At 53.2% G+C, this 19,021-nt stretch overlaps 1 protein-coding gene across 3 annotated transcripts in view; it reads left to right on the forward strand.

Moving 5' to 3' along the window:
* The window catches only part of RYR1 (ryanodine receptor 1), a 115,654-nt gene that overhangs the window by 54,204 nt on the left and 42,429 nt on the right, over positions 1-19,021 (forward strand). For all 3 annotated transcript variants that reach the window (XM_063112129.1, XM_063112130.1, XM_063112131.1), the window contains 21 exons: positions 343-417; positions 515-590; positions 938-1,061; positions 1,393-1,508; positions 3,342-3,409; positions 3,501-3,622; positions 4,089-4,138; positions 4,575-4,635; positions 4,749-4,987; positions 7,927-8,008; positions 8,471-8,601; positions 9,944-10,276; positions 11,377-11,617; positions 13,614-13,701; positions 13,799-13,891; positions 15,534-15,704; positions 17,183-17,242; positions 17,490-17,627; positions 17,913-18,025; positions 18,202-18,298; positions 18,570-18,676. In XM_063112129.1, coding sequence (XP_062968199.1) covers positions 343-417; positions 515-590; positions 938-1,061; positions 1,393-1,508; positions 3,342-3,409; positions 3,501-3,622; positions 4,089-4,138; positions 4,575-4,635; positions 4,749-4,987; positions 7,927-8,008; positions 8,471-8,601; positions 9,944-10,276; positions 11,377-11,617; positions 13,614-13,701; positions 13,799-13,891; positions 15,534-15,704; positions 17,183-17,242; positions 17,490-17,627; positions 17,913-18,025; positions 18,202-18,298; positions 18,570-18,676 — 2,585 coding nt within the window. The remainder of the gene's footprint in view (positions 1-342; positions 418-514; positions 591-937; positions 1,062-1,392; positions 1,509-3,341; positions 3,410-3,500; positions 3,623-4,088; positions 4,139-4,574; positions 4,636-4,748; positions 4,988-7,926; positions 8,009-8,470; positions 8,602-9,943; positions 10,277-11,376; positions 11,618-13,613; positions 13,702-13,798; positions 13,892-15,533; positions 15,705-17,182; positions 17,243-17,489; positions 17,628-17,912; positions 18,026-18,201; positions 18,299-18,569; positions 18,677-19,021) is intronic.

Below are 19,021 nucleotides of genomic sequence, written 5' to 3' on the forward strand. Positions count from 1 at the left end.
TGGTGGTGAGGGTCTAGAGTAAGGGGTGGGGTCCTGGCACTGGGTGGGGTCGAGAGGGAAGAGGGGCCTAGGGAGGTGGGGTCAGGAGAAGGGGCAAGGCTAGAAGAGGGGTGCAGAAGTCAGATCTGGAAGGAGGGCATGGGTCTGAAGAATTGCAAAGGGCAGAGGAGAGAAGGACAGTGTGGTTTAGGGACAGGGCCTTAAGCACAGGACACAGAGGAGGGGTTTTGGGCCAGGGGAGTGGAGGGGGTAGAATGGGCTGGAGTTGGAGCCTGGAGGAGGGGCTGGCCTGGGTTTCATGCTAGCCCAGCAAAGTCCCTTATCTCCCCCTTGTCCTCCCAGACCTACGATCCGCGAGAAGGCTACAACCCCCAGCCCCCAGACCTTAGCATAGTTACCCTGTCCCGGGAGCTACAGGTGAGACCCCTGATCCTTTATTTAGGGGTATGGGTGTGTCTGTTGGGGAGGGGGTATCCTCTGAATATGGTCATTGACTCTTTGCATCCACTTCCAGGCCATGGCAGAACAACTGGCGGAAAATTATCATAACACGTGGGGCCGAAAGAAGAAGCAGGAGCTGGAGGCCAAGGGTGAGGGTGCCCATCCCACCCCACACAGCCCCTTTTCTCCGCAGTCCCCTGGTCATAGGCTCCAGAGTCACAAGGGCCTAGGTCAGAGTCGTGGCTTCAGTGTGTGACGTTGAACAATTGCTTTCTGAAACTCAGCTTCTTCTCCCTCTGCAGAATGGGAATCACAGCGTTTACCACGGTAGGGTTGTGGTGAGGATGTGACAAGCATCAGAAAGCAGTGTTTCCGTTATTCTTATCTCCATATTTATTACTGTAATTATGCACGCCCTCAGCTGCAGGTGCAGGAACCACTTCAGTGAGAGTGGCCTGGGTCCTCCCCAGCCTGCTTTCTGATCTTTGCCCCCCAGGCGGTGGGACTCACCCCTTGCTGGTCCCCTACGACACGCTCACGGCCAAGGAGAAGGCACGGGATCGAGAGAAGGCCCAGGAGCTGCTGAAATTCCTTCAGATGAACGGCTACGCGGTCACTAGGCAAGCGGGCTGGGAGCCCCCAGATCGCTGCAGGGAACGTGGGCGGAACCCGCGGGGCAAAGGCGGGGAGAGGCGGGGCCAGAGTGGAAGAGGCTAAGAGGGGCGGAGCCTGGGGTAGAGGAGGGGCCAGAGAAGGAGAGGCTAAGAGGGGCGGGGCCTGAGGAGCAGGGGCGGGGCCAGAGGGGGGCCAGAGGGGGGCCTGGGGAGGGGAGGCGCGCTCGGAGTGGGGCAGGAGCTGGCAGAGGCAGCGCCCTAAGAGGAGAGCGGACCGAGAGGGATGGGAAACAGGGCAGGGCCTGTGGCTGACTCCTTTCTCTGCCTCTTCACGCAGAGGCCTTAAGGACATGGAACTAGACTCGTCTTCCATTGAGAAGCGGTTTGCCTTTGGCTTCCTGCAGCAGTTGCTGCGCTGGATGGACATTTCCCAGGAATTCATCGCCCACCTGGGTACGGAGAATTCCCTCCCTGATGCCCTCTTCGTCTGCAGAAACCAGTTCCGCAGACCTGACTTACCTAGGAAGCCAGTTCACGCAGTTCTCCCTCCTTCCCTCATCTAATGTTTATTGAGCCTTCACTGTGTGCCAGACACTGTCATAGATGTTGGGGAAACAGCAGTGAACAAGACAAAATTCTGCCCTTTCGCAACTACATTCTTGTGGCAGATTCAGACAATTAACATCCTGAATAACCAAATCATTTAGTATGTTAGAAGGTGGTTATGGGAAGAAACAGCAATAGAGACACGTAAGGTGTATTGGAAGTGTGAAGCTGATTGTAATTTAAAGTAGAATATTCATGCAAGACCTTGATGAGAATGTGACATCTGAGCAAGACCTGAAGGAGGTGAGCGAGGACCTGTGTGGACATCAGGGGACATCTGTTTCTTCTAGGCAGAAGAACAGAAAGTGCTAAGGCCCTGGGAGGTCCCTGGTATGAGTTTTAGGTTGCCCTGAGGATGAAGCAGAGTGATTCAGGGGGACAGTGAGAGGAAATGGAGTCAGAGAGGTGAGGGGGTAGTTCATGTAAGAACATGGTGAGGACTTTATCCTTTACCCTGAGGCAAATGGAGCCATGGGAGGACTCTGAGCATTGGAGGGATGTGACCTGACTCGTGTTCACAGGGTCCCTCTGGCTTGACTATGGTGGGAGCAGGAGCAGAGAAGGGTGAGAACTAGGCAGATTCTGTACATATTTTGAAGGCTGAGGCTTTTGGGATGCCCCCTGGATGCCTATATCACTAAGAATCAAAGCAATGGACCATCCAATTCCTTTCAATTTCCTCCAGAGACCCCCAGCATTCCCCTGGAGAGCCACCCTCAGGAACTCGCAAATTCCAGGGTGGCTGGTTAGCTCAGTTGGTTAGAGCACGGTGCTGATAACTCCAAGGCCCAGGGTTCAATCCCTGTTCTGGCCAGCCACCAAAAAAAAAAAAAAGAGGAACCCCTAAATTCCTTTCCTTGAAGCCCGCATGCCTCTGTGCTGCACAGCCCTGGCACTTCCCTCCCCTCTCTAAACCTCAGTTTCCTCATCTGTTCACCATAACCAGCTACGGTTCAGTCACTTGCTTGCTGGGTGACCTGGGGTGAGTTATTTCACCTGAGTTTCCTCATCTGTGCAATAGGAGAGGGGACCAACTGTACAGACCTCCAAGTTGGGAAGAGACGGTGCAAGGACAACATTTCTCACAGCGCCAGGGACATAGCAACTGTTTAATAACTGGAGCCAGTATTATTATTTGAATAGTATCAGTTATTACTATCACTATTATTATTGTTTGAAATTGATTTCCTTTTTTTTTGGCCGCTGGCCAGTTTGGGGATCTGAACCCTTGACCTTGGCGTTACAACACCACATTCTAACCAACTGAGCTAACCGGCCAGCCCGATTCCCATTTTAAAATTAACTCTTATTTGTTTATATCTGTGTGCTTCATTCGGTTCATTCATTCATTCATTTATTCCAGATTTACTCAGTGCCAGATATTGAGGTTCAGAAAGAAAAGGGCTTGTGACGGCTGGTGAGGAGGGGGCTGTTCCTTGGCCTTACTCCACTCCAGTTTGTTCTCCTCCCCATTTTCAGCTTTCGAAGGGGTTTAATCAAGGAGTTAGGGAGACCAGGTGAAAGGTAGGGAAGAAAGGTTTTTCTTGCAGCCAACGGAGGTGACTTCACAAGGGTGTTCTGATGGGAGGGACTCTAACTGCCCCCAGAGTCCCTCCCATCAGAACACCTTGGGTTCCCCAGCCTTGAACCCACCACGACCTTAATTTGCCCTCCCCACAGAGGCTGTGGTCAGCAGTGGACGAGTGGAAAAGTCCCCACATGAACAGGAGATTAAATTCTTTGCCAAGGTGAGAGGTGGGCTCAGGCTGGAGGGGCTGCGGGCCGGGTACGCTCTCCCCACGCCTCACGCAGCCCCCTCATCTCCTTCCCCATCTCCAGATCCTGCTCCCTTTGATCAACCAGTACTTCACCAACCACTGCCTCTATTTCCTGTCCACACCCGCCAAAGTGCTGGGCAGTGGTGGCCACGCCTCCAACAAGGAGAAGGAAATGATTACCAGGTGGGTGGCCTGTGACCTCTGACCCAGCCCTCGGACCGCACAGGATTGTCATCCTGGACCCCTTGCTCCCAGTGTTGGCCCTTAAGGTTTCTGTCCTGGGTGCTGGGCACTGAAGGGCTAGGGTGACCAACCATTCTGTTTGCTTGGGACCAAAGGTTTCCCGGGATGCAGGACTCTCGGGCAAACTGGAATGAATCGGTCACCTTGTCAGAAGGGCAGACCCACCCACATCCCCCCAGCATCGCAGTTATTGCCTTGATTTTCAAGCTTGCCCGTCTCTCTGTCCCCTCTCCATCCCTCCTGTCTCCTTCATTTTCTTCCCCTCCCCCGACCTCCTCCTGGCTCTGTCTTCTGCCCCCTCTCCTGTCTTCTCTGTCCCTGCCTCTTCTGTGTCACCGCTGCCCTTGTCTCCTTGGTCTCTTCACTCCCTGTTCCCCTCTCTTTCTGTACCTTTCTCTTTCTTCAGCCTCTTCTGCAAACTTGCTGCTCTTGTCCGCCACCGAGTCTCTCTCTTTGGTAAGTAGCTCTGCGCCCTGAGCCTTTCTCCCTAATCTTCCCTTTCTTCCCCTCATCACCAGTCCCACCCTGAAAAAATATTTCCCAGGTTGTGCCTTAATTTGAACAATGTTCATTGTGTTCTTCCTCTGGATCTGGACATGGACTGGGTAGTCCTGGGGACAGGGCAGTGACTGAGACAGCCCTGGGTCCTACCTTCATGGAGCTCCCAGGCCAGTGGGAGGGACAGACTTGTCCCCAGATAGTGACAGCCCAGAGGGGTCAGGGTCAGGATGGAGAAAGGACAGGAGAGGGGTCTAGCTGTGATGAGGAAAGTTCAGGGGGCTGTGGAAGTCCAGGCAGGGGTGGGGTCAGGGAGAGAAGGATTGGGATGAGAGTAGAGGAAGGTATTGTCCCCGTAGCCCTTGCCTCACCTTAGCCTGTCCTGTGTTCCCAGGGACAGATGCCCCAGCTGTGGTAAACTGTCTTCACATCCTGGCACGCTCCCTGGATGCCAGGTAGGGTTGTAGGTCTAATCATGCTCCTCCCACTCCCAGACCCTGTTCTCCCAGACTCTCTGAAATCTGGAACCTCAGATTCTGGAGCTGGGGTTCCCCTGCTTTCCTCCTAGGACGGTGATGAAGTCTGGCCCTGAGATCGTGAAGGCCGGCCTCCGCTCCTTCTTTGAGAGTGCCTCGGAAGACATTGAGAAGATGGTGGAGAACCTGCGGCTTGGCAAGGTGTCCCAGGCGCGCACTCAGGTGAAGGGCGTGGGCCAGAACCTCACCTACACCACCGTGGCCCTGCTGCCTGTCCTCACCACCCTCTTCCAGCACATCGCCCAGCACCAGTTCGGAGACGATGTCATCCGTAAGGGCTCCTGACCCTGAGGGTAGGGGTTGGGGGAGTCAATGTGGCCAACACCACCCATCCCTGGGTCCCCAGGTGTTTGAGTGTGTGGATTTATTGCTGTAAGCAAAGCATGCAGTCAGTAAATTGGTTAATTGTGTTAATTAGAACGAGTTAATTAGGATATGAGTTCAGCAGCTCTAACAAAAGACCCTAAATCACTATAGCTTCTACCAGATAGAAGTTTCTTTCTTTCTCACGTAACAGTCTACGTGTAAGTGGATTTTAATGTCAGAGACCCAGGTTCCCTCCATCTTATTGCTCTGCCTTCCATGAAATATGATCATACACCACTTAACCAGAGGGATATGTTCTGAGAAACGTGTCCTTAGGTGATTTCATCATTGCGTGAACATCACAGAGTGAACTTACAGAAACCTAGATGGTATAGCCTACTACACACCTAGGCTATGTGGTATAGCCTACTGCTCCTAGGATACAAACCTGTACAGCATGTTACTGTACAGAATACTGTAGGCAATTGTAAAACAATGGTATTGTGCATCTAAACGTAGAATAGGTACAGTAATACGGTATAAAAGACAAAAAATGATACACCTATATAGGGCGCTTAACACAGATGGAGCTTGCAGGACTGGGTGTTGCTCTGGGTGAGTCAGTGAGTGAGTGGTGAGTGAATGTGAAAGTCTAGGATGTTACTGTGCACACTGTAGACTTTGTAACCACTGTATGCTTAAGTTACACTAAATTTATTTTAGAAATTAAGTAATTGGGTTATGACATTATGACAGCTATGACGTCACTAGGTAATAGGAATTTTTCAGCTCCATTATAATCTTATGGGACCACCGTTGTATACGCAGTCCATCATTGGCCACACGTTGCTATGCAATGCATGTCTGTATTGCCTTTATCCACATGGTCCAAGATGCCTCTCCATTACATCCTCGTTCTAGCCAGTAGAGGAGGAGAAAAAACAAAGAGGAGGGCACTTCGGTTCTTTTAAAGGAACAACCTAGAAGTGGTCCATATCACCTCTGCATATATCCCATTGGCCAGAACTTAGCACATGGCCACGTGTCGCTGCAAGGGAAGCTGGGAAAGTAGCCTTTATTCTGGGAGGTCATGTGTTGAGCTAAATATTGGGGATCTATTACTAGAAAGAAGAAAAGAGCTGATCCTGGGAGTCAATTAGCAGTGACTGTCATGTGTATCTTACCATGTGATGCATATGGTGTGTGACCCACCCAGGGTCTTGTCAATGTGTATACTGTGTAATATACAGTGTGTGGATGAGACTAAACATGAAATGTCTAGTGGGGTGACATGACATTATGTGGACAGGTAGTTAAAGGAGACTTCTGAGATGTGTCCTGGACCAGGGTGGAGCCAGGGGAAGGGCAGGATGGGCAGGTGGGAGAGATGCTCAAGAGGCCAGAAGATGGGATGTGGAAGGCAGGTGTCCAGAATGAGGCCTAGGGCCCTGGCCTGGGGACCTGGGGACAGTGGGGCCTCCATGAGATAGAGATTGGAAGAAGTAGTAAGTTAAGGGATGATGCTGAGGCCAGTTTGGGACATTGTGGTTGTGAGGGGCCTGTGGGACCCTCAGGGGGAGGTGTCCATGATGGGCTATAGAGCTGATGGCTGTGAGGACTGAGGGATAGTGGAGCTATGTCTGAGCTCACTGTTTTATTTGAAATTAGAATCTATTGATAAAAGTAAGAAAAGTAGCACTTGGCTGGGGTTCTCCCCATGATTGAACTCTTCATTTTGAAATTTTAAAAACATACAGAGAAGTCGAAAGAAGAGTGTAAGTTGCACACACCGTGACACCTCATCCCTAAATGGTCAGCTTGCATCTCCTACAGTAAGAGCCTTCTCTCGAGTAACCGCAGCATCATTATCACACCTAACCTGACCATATTTAAATTTCCCTCATTACCCACAAAATGTATTTGATTTTTACACCATTTGGAATCCAGTCAAGTTTCTTCCATTTGTTATGTCTCTGTAGTCTCTTATATTTTTATTTATTTATTTATTTATTTTTTTAAAGATGACCGGTAAGGGGATCTTAACCCTTGACTTGGTGTTGTCAGCACCACACTCTCCCAAGTGAGCCAACCGGCCATCCCTATATAGGGATCCGAACCCGTGGCCTTGGTGTTATCAGCACCACACTCTCCCGAGTGAGCCACAGGCCGGCCCTTGTAGTCTCTTTTAAATCTAGAACAGCTTCCACCCTCTTTTTGCCTCATGACACTTGTGAAGTCGATGAGGTTCTTAACCTGGCCTTCTGGGAAGCATGTGGATAACCTAAAATTGTAGTTAGGATTGCATGCCTTTTTTTGCATTTTCCGGAGGGAGTGCCCATTGCTTTTATCAAAGAAATCCATGAGTTTTCTCCAAGGAAGAAACAAAGACTAGCCTTTATTGAGTGTCTACGCTGTGCCCTGTTCTAATTGCTTTCCATGTATTAACTCATTGGATCCTCACAGCTACCCCAGCTGGAGGGTACTATAATTATTAAAATTTTACAGATAGGGAAACTGAGGGCCGAACCTGTGGCTCACTTGGGAGAGTGTGGCGCTAGGAGCGCGGCGGCGCTGGGAGCGCCGAGGCCGCAGGTTCGGATCCTATATAGGGATGGCCGGTGTGCTCACTGGCTGAGCGCAGTGCGGACGACACCAAGCCAAGGGTTACGATCCCCTTACCGGTCACAAAAACATAAAAAAAAAGAAAAAAGAAAAGAAAAGAAATACAGATAGGGAAACTGAGGCTGAGAGAGAATTGGTACTTGCCTAAGTCACAAAACCAGTAACTGGCAGGCTGGCCCTCAGCCCCAGCTTTCACCCACTGCACTAGCCTATCTGGAGACAAAGGAGGTGGGTCGGGGGAGGACTGAGATCCCAGACCCTCGCCCTTCCTCTCTCCCTCAGTGGACGACGTCCAAGTCTCTTGCTACCGAACGCTGTGCAGTATCTACTCGCTGGGAACCACCAAGAACATTTATGTGGAAAAGTAAGTAGAGGGAGCCAGAGTTTGGGCTGGGGTGGGTACTATGGGGCTGTAGAGGAGAAGATGGGGGAGTGGTGAAAAGCAGATTTTCAAAATCTTCGAAGGGCCTGTCCACTGTGAGGGCCTGTCCACTGTGAGGGCTGCAGCTCCCCAAGGCGGCCACATGAGGGCGCTCAGGGGAAGGCCAGCCAGCGACGTGGGGGCGGGCCAGGTCTGAGGGCGGGTGGGAACCAGGCCCGCAAGTGACAGGGGTGGGGGCGGTGGGGAAGAAGGCTGTTTCAGTTGGCACAGAAGTCTTCCAGCTTTCAGCAAGTGACATGGATTTCAACAAGTGACATTGCACACTGGCGAATGGCAGCTCTGCTCCAAAGGGTTCTGGGATGAGGCATTTCTATGGAGAATGGGGCTGGGACCCAGGACCCCGAGAAGGGTCGCGGGGAAGGTAAGCACAGCCCCCTCTTCCAGGCTGCGGCCAGCTCTCGGGGAGTGCCTGGCCCGCCTGGCAGCGGCCATGCCGGTGGCGTTCCTGGAGCCTCAGCTGAATGAGTATAACGCCTGCTCAGTATACACCACCAAGTCTCCCCGGGAGCGGGCCAGTAAGTTGCGGGACTGGGGCAGCTGTCGGGAGTCACATTGTACCCAGCACAGTGCCTCGGGGAAAGCCCACTCTGAGGGTAGTGTGGCCCAATCTGGGCTGCGAGGGGCTGAGGATTCACTAGGTTGGGAGTGCCCCACATCGGGAATCAAGAGCTTGTAGGGGGCCGACCTCGTGGCGTACTCGGGAGAGTGCGGCGCTGGGAGCGCAGCGACTCTTCCCGCCACGGGTTCGGATCCTATATAGGACTGGCCGGTGCGCTCACTGGCTGAGTACCGGTCACGGAAAAAGACAAAAAAAAAAAAAAAAAAAAAAAAAAGAGCTTGTAGGGACCCTGGTTTGTGTTACCCGGACATTTCAAGGCTGTTATATGGGGAGAATTAGGAGGTTAGGGATGGAATTTGGAGCTCAGGGATTTATTTTGGAGATGGTGACATTTGAGGGCATCATCAAGCTTGGGAACACAAGGATTTTCCAGTGTTGAGTTTTGGGTGAGGGACATTTGAGTGTGGGAGGATTGAGGGAAGGCAGGGGTTAATTCATTCATTTATTCACTCACTCAACAAACATTCACTGAGCACCTGCTATGTCTGAAGCACCCTCCTAGGCACCAGAGACGCAGAGATGAACAGACAAAAATCTTTTCTTAGTCCGGAGGTTAGAATGAGATGTGGGTCTCAGGGCAATATGAGCTCCAGGGCAGGAAACTTGTCCTTTTAGTCATTGCTGTGCTCCCAACATCCAGAACAGCACCTGGAGGGCCGGCCCGTGGCTCACTCGGGAGAGTGCGGTGCTGATGACACCAAGGCCACGGGTTCGGATCCCTACATAGGGATGGCCGGTTAGCTCACTGGCTGAGCGTGGTGCTGACAACACCAAGTCAAGGGTTAAGATCCCCTTACCGGTCATCTTTTAAAAAAAAGAACAGCACCTGGCCCAGGGTAGACAAGTGAACGAGTGATGGATTTGCATGTTTCAAGGGACTGAATCAGGGTGTGGGATGCAGAGAGATAGGACTGGGGTACACATGGGGGTTGGAAAGGGTTTCTTTTAGAGTATGCTGCACAGCAGGGGTGGGGGAATGGGTGTGCGGTATGGGAGATTTTAGGAGTGAAGGTTTCTAGGGGTGAGATTTTAGAGAGTGGACAGGCTTGGGGATGTGAGGTGTTGGGGGCTACTGAGTTTTGTGATGGCTGGGAGAGGTAGTTGGGTTGCAGGGTTGGATTGGAGGAATAGGGTTTGGGAGACTAGGTAGGTGGTGATTCAGTGGTTGTAGGGGACGTCAGGGTACTGGGGGCTGGGGGTGATGGCTTGGCATGCCCTGACCCCTCCCTGCACCCCAGTCCTGGGGCTCCCCAACAGCGTGGAGGAGATGTGTCCTGACATCCCAGTGCTGGAGCGGCTCATGGCAGACATCAAGGGGCTGGCTGAGTCGGGGGCCCGCTACACAGAGATGCCACACGTCATCGAGATCACGCTGCCCATGCTGTGCAGCTACCTGCCCCGCTGGTGGGAGCGTGGGCCTGAGGCACCCCCACCAGCCCTGCCCGCAGGTGCCCTCCCACCCTGCACAGCCGTCACCTCCGACCACCTCAACTCCCTGTTGGGAAATATCCTGCGAATCATTGTCAACAACCTGGGCATTGATGAGGCCTCCTGGATGAAGCGGCTCGCTGGTGGGTCTGGGGACAGCAGGCCACTGAGGGGTGGGCCGTGTCCTGGGATCCTTTGACCAGATTCATCTGGGAGGTAGATCTGGGTGTCCATGGTCTCCTGAAAGTTGGGGGAGTCAGAGTTTAGGTTTCCTCAGGGTCAAAAGCCAGGGGGGATGGCCAGTTAGCTCAATTGGTTAGAGCGTGGTGCTGATAACACCAATGTCCAGGGTGCAATCCCTGTACTGGCCAGCCACGAAAAAAAGAAAAAGGCTAGGAGTTGGAATCTCAGGTTTGTGAGGTCTGGGGTGGATGGATGTGTCCTGGGAGTCCTCCAAGTCAGATTCTGAATGTCTGGAGCCTTGGAGAGAGTTAGGTCAGAGGCTAGGAGCTGAGTCAAAAGTCTGAGTTGCTTATACAAATGATCAGAGGACCAAGTCAGGTATCAGTGTCCCTGATATGGACAGCTAGGGTTCTAGGTCAGAGGTCAATAAATGGGTCTTTAAAGTGTTCAGATTTCTGGTTCAGAAGTTCTATGTAAAAATTCTGTGTCAGGAATTTGGGGGGTTTTTTGTTTGTTTTTGTGACTGGCTGGTATGGGTATCTAAACCCATGACCTTGGGGTTATGAGGCTGTGCTCAGTTACTGACTGCGCTAACTGGAGAGCCAGGAATTGGGTTTTTGGATAAGGCTAATGTTAGAGATCAGGGCCTGGGATCAGAGGCTAGGTCCGAGGTCATAAGTTAGTGGAAGAAGTCAGGGGTGATAGAAATCATGTAGTAAAGGCAAGAGTCTTGGTATTGGCCACAGCAGAGGTTAAAGATTGGGGCCAGAGGTCATGCTGGTTAAGGGTAAGATATCAGGTGAGGATTCAGTTGTTGGGGGTCAGAGGTCAGGGACTTGTGCCAGTCTGGGTCATAGGATAGGGACTGGACCATAGGCTTAGGTCGTGGGTTATGGTTGGGACCAGAGGTCAGAGCCTGAGGTCAGAGTAAAGCTGGGGTCAAAGGTACAGGAGCTGCTGGATCAGAGGTACAGGTTGATAGTCAGGGGCTGGGAACAGAGGTCAGGTGCTAGAGTTGGGATGGCCAGCAGCGAGTGCCCCCACCCCTATGCTCCTGCAGTGTTTGCCCAGCCCATAGTGAGCCGGGCCAGGCCCGAGCTGCTGCGCTCACACTTCATCCCCACCATCGGGCGGCTGTGCAAGCGGGCAGGGAAAGTGGTGTCCGAGGAGGAGCAGCTGCGCCTGGAGGCCAAGGCGGAAGCCCAGGAGGGCGAGCTTCTGGTGCGGGATGAGTTCTCTGTGCTCTGCCGGGACCTGTATGCCCTGTATCCGCTGCTCATCCGCTACGTGGACAACAACAGGTCAGTGCGTCCCCAGCTGTCCCCACATGCACTCCATCCCGAGCTCCAGTTTCCCTGGCCCCATCCTCTAAACCTCTTCCACTTCCCACCTGGCCACAACCAACCTTCTGAGCCTCCTTCCTTGTCCCCTGGCTTTTACCACCTTGGCCCAACAAAATCCATCCCACTTGTATCTGCTCACTTCTGCTCCTTCAACCCCCCTCTGAGGCTTGCAGTGTCAGCCTTAAGGAGCCCTCCGTTTTCCTCCAGCATGGTGTCTACAGGTGTGGGTAGTTGGGGGCGTCTGATTTGTGCAGTGAATCCCAATGGTCAGGCCTTCCTCCGTCATTGAGAGAAGAAAGGAAGACAGTCCAGACCTGGTCAGCCTAATTTTCCTCAGGAACAGGTCTTTTATAAAAAGACAAGTGTAGGTATCAGCCATTTATTAACATCTCTTTAAAATCAGAAGTACTGTTCAGAGAATTATAACTCCTACGTGCACCCTAATCCAGATATGGTGGAATAAGGTTCAGCTCCAAGTTCCATACTGACTGAAAAGGATGTTAAGCTTGCATCAGGGTTGCATAGCTGTGTGCACAGTAGCAGAAATGGGAAGTAGCGGTGTGCATGCTGCGTAAGTGCCGCTCCGGGTGTTGATTCTTCATGAGTGTTACCAACTGCTGCTTAGCTTAGTCATAAGTTTTGCTAGCAAAATTATGCTTAAATAACCATTGGCTCACCCTGTACCTGTTCTTAGGGTTAGAAACTTTCTAGAAACATTATACTGCCTATTGTGTCTAAGAGAAATCTCCACTTCCTTCCTATAGATTGTTTCTCCCTATATGTCCAAAGAGAAAGGGCGAGGGGTCGAGGTCTGCATATCCCAGAAAACTTGACTGGCATAATGCCCCTCCAATCAGAGAAAAAGTCTCCTGTGGCAGCCCATTTTACCCGTCCCCCTGCTCTGCTTCCTCCACTTTTCTAACCTTTAAGCTTAGGAGAAGGGGAATTCCGTGTTTGGCTTAGACTAATCAGGATCTAATTCTGATTTATGTAGAAGAGGTGCGGATGCTAAGCAAAATTGAGGTCTCTTAACTAGGGAAAGAAGGGCCGCTGTCAGAGAGGCAAGCCAACAGTGCCTGCTACGAAATGTAGATGTGCTGTTTCTTTATCTTTCCCCTAATGCTGGTCATTTAGATTGTGCCCATTTCTTTGTCGCTACCCACGACACTGTAACAAACAGTGGAAAGACATATAGATCCACCCCTTTTGTCTTGATAATTGTGTGACCTTCTCTGCAGTTGGAGATTTTTAAAACCAGTTTATTTTTTCAAATCAATCCCCTATGGCTGGGCACTTGTTCCTGATCTCTCTGTTACTAACAGTATTGCAGTATCCATGCCTGCACATCCATCTTTGTGCTCATGAGTGGGTATTGCTAGGAGTGGGAGTGCTGGGTCAAAGGGCAGGTACAGATAAATGGTGGAATAGTCACACAATGGAATGCTACGTGGCGATGGAGGTGAACGAACTGCTGCAATGCGCAACAATGCGGATGAATCTCACAAACATCAGGTTGAAAGACAGAAAAACAAAAAATAGAGTACATATCATATCTACTTATGTAATGTTCAAGAATAAAATGATCAGAATAACTTATGGTCTAGAAGTCAGGATAAGGGGCATCTTTCAGGAGAAGGATGGGGGGTGGCTGGGAGCGGGTGTGAGGATACTCCTGGGAATGTTCTGTTTCTTGACCTGGGTGGTGGTTACACAAGTGTGTTCACGTTGTGATAATTCACCAAGTTGACACTTCTTTATATGTATAGGTCAATTAAAAAGTTACGGAAAGAGAAATATTTTTTTTAAAGGATAGTCACTTTAAAAATTTAAATGTTCACCTGAATGAATGGCCAGATTACCCTAGAAAACTCCATCCACCCCATAGGATGTCTTCCGGTCCTCGTCCCCTCCTGAGATGTCCCCATCCCTCAACAACCCCTTCCCCTGTCCCCAGGGCACAATGGCTGACAGAGCCCAACCCCAGCGCGGAGGAGCTGTTCAGGATGGTGGGCGAGATCTTCATCTACTGGTCCAAGTCCCACGTGAGTCACCCCACACCCTCCTCGCCATGGCAGAGAAGCGGCTGCCCACAGGGGCTGCCCTCACCCCGTCTGACCCCAGCACTGCCTCCCCCACCAGAACTTTAAGCGTGAGGAGCAGAACTTCGTGGTCCAGAACGAGATCAACAACATGTCCTTTCTGACTGCTGACAACAAAAGCAAGATGGCCAAGGTGGGTGCCTGGTTTTGGAGGAGGACTCAGCAGGGAAGGAGGGAGCACCCTCCAGGACTTCCAGCCAGTCCCGTCCCGGTCACATTCCCCGCAGCCCTCCGAGCAGCCCCTCCTGCCCTGCCTCCTTCCTTCTTCCTCCCCACCTCCCTCTTCTCCTTCCTCCTATCTCCCCCTCGTCAACCCCCCTCCCGTTTCCCCATCTCCCATTTCTTTTCTCCTCTCCCCACTACCCCACATCCCCCCTTTCCTCTCCCCTCATCCTTCCCAGAACTGCCCTCTTCAGGGCGCTAAAGGTCTGGAAGTGCCCAGCTAGGGGACGTGTGGCGGGTAGGGCAGAGGAGCTGGGGTATGGCCAACTTGGAGTTGGGCCGGGGGTTCTCTGCGGGGCTGGGGTAACACTTCTTGTCTCTGTCTGCAACCCGGTGAAGCAGGCGGGAGATGTACAGGTCAGCCCCACGTCTGGGACCTTTGCATGGCTCTCGGCTAATACCTTCTTGCCCAAAAGGCCCCAGCCTCTGCACCCCCTCTGGAACACCCCTGCCTCTGTCGTCCCCACCCCTCATCCTTGGCTCCCAGCCCCCATCTTCCTTCTCTTCCCTCCTACCCCATCATCCATTCCCTTCCCAACTCCCAGCTTTTGGCAATTGGACTTCTTTTTTTACTTTTGTTACCAAAAAAAAAAAAAAAAGAAGCAGCATCAGCAACTCTCAGCTTTCCCCAAGCATTGTGGGCTGAGGTCGGGGGAAGGGGGTGGGAAAGGCACGTGGCGCATGGTTGGGGAGGCAGCACTCTCACCGTGCAGTGGTTGAAGGCTTGGGCTCTGGAATCAGACTCGGGTTAGAATCCTGTGTGGGTAGTTAGCTGTGTGACTGTGGTCTAGTGTCATCCTTCTGAGCCTCTGATGCATCCAGCCAGCGGCCCCCACCCCAGGGCGCTGTGAGGACTCAGTGAGATGCTGCATGTGTGGCCTTCGGGAGTGCCTGGCACGTGGGTCATGCTCGATATTACTAGCTGTGCAGATGTGGCTCAGGCCAAAGCTTGTCACTGGGGCTTCTCATTGGCATGACTGGGGCGGCCCTGGCCACGGGTTTGCACCCAAGGCTCCAGAATCCAGAACACAGCTGTGGGACTCTGTGCCCCGTGTGTCTACTTCCAGATCTTTCTGGATCTCTTGCATCTGTCTCTCCATCTTCTTACCTGTCTCAGTCTCTCGGTGTCTCTCTTTTTCTTTCAACTTCTCTTGTCTCTTGGGACTCTTTGTGGATCTGCATGTTTATTTCATTCTTGAGAACTCAGTCTTGGAACATGAAGTGTGGGATTGTGCATGTTGCGGAGGGGAGGATCGTGCCGGGAGTTCTTAGGAGATTCCTGGAGAGGACTGCTGGAGGTTGAGAAAGGCCCAGAATTCAGAAAAATCTGGAAAGTGTTGGGTTAGAATTTGGGAATTTGGGATAGGGGCTTGGGTCTGGGCTGGGGGTCCAAAGTGATCAGCAAGGTTTGAGGTGGAAACTGAGGCATGTTCTGAGGTCGGGGAAGAGGTGCTCGGTATCCAGGCTGGGGCTGAGTGGGGACAATAGCTGCAGGTTGGGGCTGGAGCACAGGGCTGGGACTCGGGCTGTCTCTGAGCCCTATGTTCCCACAGTCGGGTGGCTCGGACCAGGAACGCACCAAGAAGAAGCGTCGAGGGGACCGGTACTCAGTGCAGACATCACTGATTGTGGCCACGCTCAAGAAGATGCTGCCCATCGGCCTGAATATGTGTGCACCCACCGACCAGGACCTCATCGTGCTGGCCAAGACCCGCTATGCCCTGGTGCCTGCCCAGCCCCATCCTGGGAACCTGCCAGGATGCTACCCAGCACCACGCAGAGCCCCCCAGGACCCTGGGAGCTCTCCCTTAGGAACCTACTGAGTCCTCCTCCAGGACGCTAAGGACTCACAGAGACCTCTGGGATGCCCTGACCTTCCCCAGGATGCTGAATACCCCACTGAAGACACTGCCAGGGCCCCATGGACCTAATGACCCTAACTGGGATCCCACAGAAACCCAGAAAAGCCACTAGGACCCCTGGGACCCTAATGAGCTCTGCAGGACCCCCAGTGATCCCCCCCCTAGGACCATACTAAACCTGCTGAGAACCTGAGGATCCGTCCCCCTGAGATCCATGAGCCCCTCTGAGACTTCTCTGAGCTCTCCACCAGGACTCCCCCAACACCCCTTGGGACCCACCGAGGCCCTCATGACTGCCCTGGCCCTTCCCTGTACCCTCAGGACTGAACATCTGGGTTCCCACTGAACCTCCCTCTTTCCTTCAGGACCCTGCTGTCCCCTCCCCCTGGACTCTGTTGATACCACTGAGTCCCCAAGGACTCTCAGGGGCCCGGTGAGCCCTTGTGACCTCTAAGTAGCCCCCCAAGATCCCAATGGTTCCTTCTGCAGAATCGCACCCAAACCTCTGAGGTCTCAAGGATCCTGGGGATCAACTGACCCTGCCCCCAGAACCTCTTAAGCCTCTGGGACACCAAGGAGGCCTCCCAAGATCCCACTTACCCCTTGTATTGGACAGCAAGGATACGCACCTCAGAATCCTTTTCAGCCTCAGGGACCTGAGGAGGAGCCCTCCTGTGATTCTGCCCCGAGACCCCTGTCACCCTCTCCCCAGGACCCTGCTAAGAACCTGGACAACCTACTAACCCCCCTGGTGGCCTGAGGATCACTGACTTGAATGTCCCTTCCCTCAGGACCTCAAGTTCCTCCTAGAACCTATTGAGTCCTGCTGGGACCTCAAAGAGCCGTACAGGGCCCCACTGACCCCTCACTTTGGTCCTTGATGGCCCCCTCTCCTGGGACCCTAAGGAACCTCCACCCTGCTGACCCCCCACTTTGGCCCCTGTAACCAGTGGATTGGTTGACCTGCCTGATCCACATGACCTCTGCAGACCTTGCTGACTCCCTTTGGAACCCCTCACCCCTTGTGTTCTCCAAAATTTCCCTGCCCCACTCTGACTCCCCCATAATCCCTTTTTGGCCTTATTTGACCTTTGATGATATCCTCTTGTCATCCCCTACCTCCTCTCAGACCCCATGAGGCCCTCTAACCTTTACTGTCTCTTCAAGGTGCCTCTGTGGCCCTCTGGTCCCCTCTAGGGCACCTCTCTGTCCACTGCCAACCTTCGGGTCCTCTCAGTTTCTCTCGGGTCCTGGGCTGGCAGGCCTAGAAGGGAAAGGTTTGTGGGTCAAGGAGGAGGCTGGGACCTCCAGAGTAACCCAGCCTGGTCATGTCTCCCCAGAAAGACACAGATGAGGAGGTCCGGGAATTTCTGCAAAACAACCTTCACCTTCAGGGAAAGGTATGCTTCCTTCATTTGCCACCTAAAAGGGCAGGTCAGAATAATAACCACAATAATAGCTAATGTGTGAGCACTTTCTGTGTACCAGCCATCCCTGACCGAAGACTCACAATATTGAAAGGCGGGCGGGGCAGCCTGGGGAGCCGATGAGCGGGGAGGGACCGCAGAGAAGCCAAGGTTGAGGGAGAAAGGGACAAGGGACGGGCAGGGGAGGTGACCTCACGCTGGCCATCCATCCTCCCCTAAGGTCGAAGGCTCCCCGTCTCTGCGCTGGCAGATGGCCCTGTACCGGGGCCTCCCGGGCCGCGAGGAGGACGCCGACGACCCCGAGAAAATCGTGCGCAGAGTCCAGGAAGTGTCCGCTGTGCTCTACCATCTGGACCAGGTAGGCGGGGCCGGAGGGTGGGTCGTGAGTCGGTGGGCGGGGTCGTAGGGTTGGGGCGCGACGTGGGTGGTGGCCCTGGGTCTGTGGGCGCGGCCTAGGATGAAAGCTTAGGTCTGGAGGCTTAGCCAGAGCCTAGACTGTTGGTGGATCTCGGTGTTCCTTCGGCCTTGTGAGTAGGGCCTGAATATGGACCTGGGCGCAGATGGGCGGTTTCACCCAGGGCTGAAGGTGGAAATCAGGCCAGGGGTAGGGCCTGGGGATATGACAGACTGTCCTGTCCCCCAGACTGAGCACCCTTACAAGTCCAAGAAGGCCGTGTGGCACAAGCTCTTGTCCAAGCAGCGCCGGCGGGCGGTTGTGGCCTGTTTCCGCATGACACCCCTGTACAATTTGCCCACGTAAGGCCTCCAGGGAGGAGCAGAGCTTGAAGGGCGTGGAGAAAGGGTGGCTGGGGAGTCGGGAGGATGGAATGCCAACACAATGTGTCTTGGGGATGGTTGGGGGCAGCAGATGCAAGGGAGGGCAGGGAGCCTAGAGGAAGACACGTCTCAGCAGCCAGACCTTTTCCCTGCAGGCACCGGGCATGTAACATGTTCCTGGAGAGCTACAAGGCTGCCTGGATCCTGACTGAAGACCACAGTTTTGAGGACCGCATGATAGATGACCTTTCAGTGAGCTGGGGCCTGCCTGGGGGAGTGAGGGCCGGGAGAGGCTGGGCTGGGCCGGGCTGGATGGGGCTGGGAGTGTGGCCATTGGCTACACACCTCCAGGGGTCGCTCTCCCCACTGAGGGGTATAGAAACGGTGGCCCCTGGCTTGGGCAGAACCAGGATAGGGTGTAGGATGTGGGAGAAGAGAAAAAAATCTGGCCCAAGTAGGGCTTTGGGAGGAGACAGGAGGAGACTCTAGTAACCCCTTCCTCCTGCCCCACCCCTGCCCCCAGAGAGCTGGGGAGCAGGAAGAAGAGGAGGAAGAAGTAGAGGAGAAGAAGCCAGATCCCCTGCATCAGCTGGTTCTGCACTTCAGCCGCACTGCCCTGACTGAAAAGAGGTGAGGATCCTTCCCAGAGCCTCAGAAACGCCTCCAAGGTCCTGGGAAAGAGACCTGATGCATCCTTTTAACCTCACGCCCCCATCCCAGCAACCTCCCTGTACCTCAAAAGAGACCCCATGTCCTGGGGGAGCCCCGTGGCTGATCCTTTAATGTCACTTTACTAGGACAGGCAAGGACACCATATACCATTGTGCAGGCTGGACACTTCACAAGGCCATCTCGTCTGAGGGGGTCACAGCACAGACAATGTAGATGTACCAGGCTTTTCTAGAAGGAAGTGTCTTGCTCAAATAAAATCAGTACATTATGAAAAAAATCAATATATAGGACAAACTTCCAAAA

Source organism: Cynocephalus volans, chromosome 10 (genome assembly GCF_027409185.1).
Source record: "Cynocephalus volans isolate mCynVol1 chromosome 10, mCynVol1.pri, whole genome shotgun sequence".
NCBI lineage: Eukaryota > Metazoa > Chordata > Mammalia > Dermoptera > Cynocephalidae > Cynocephalus > Cynocephalus volans.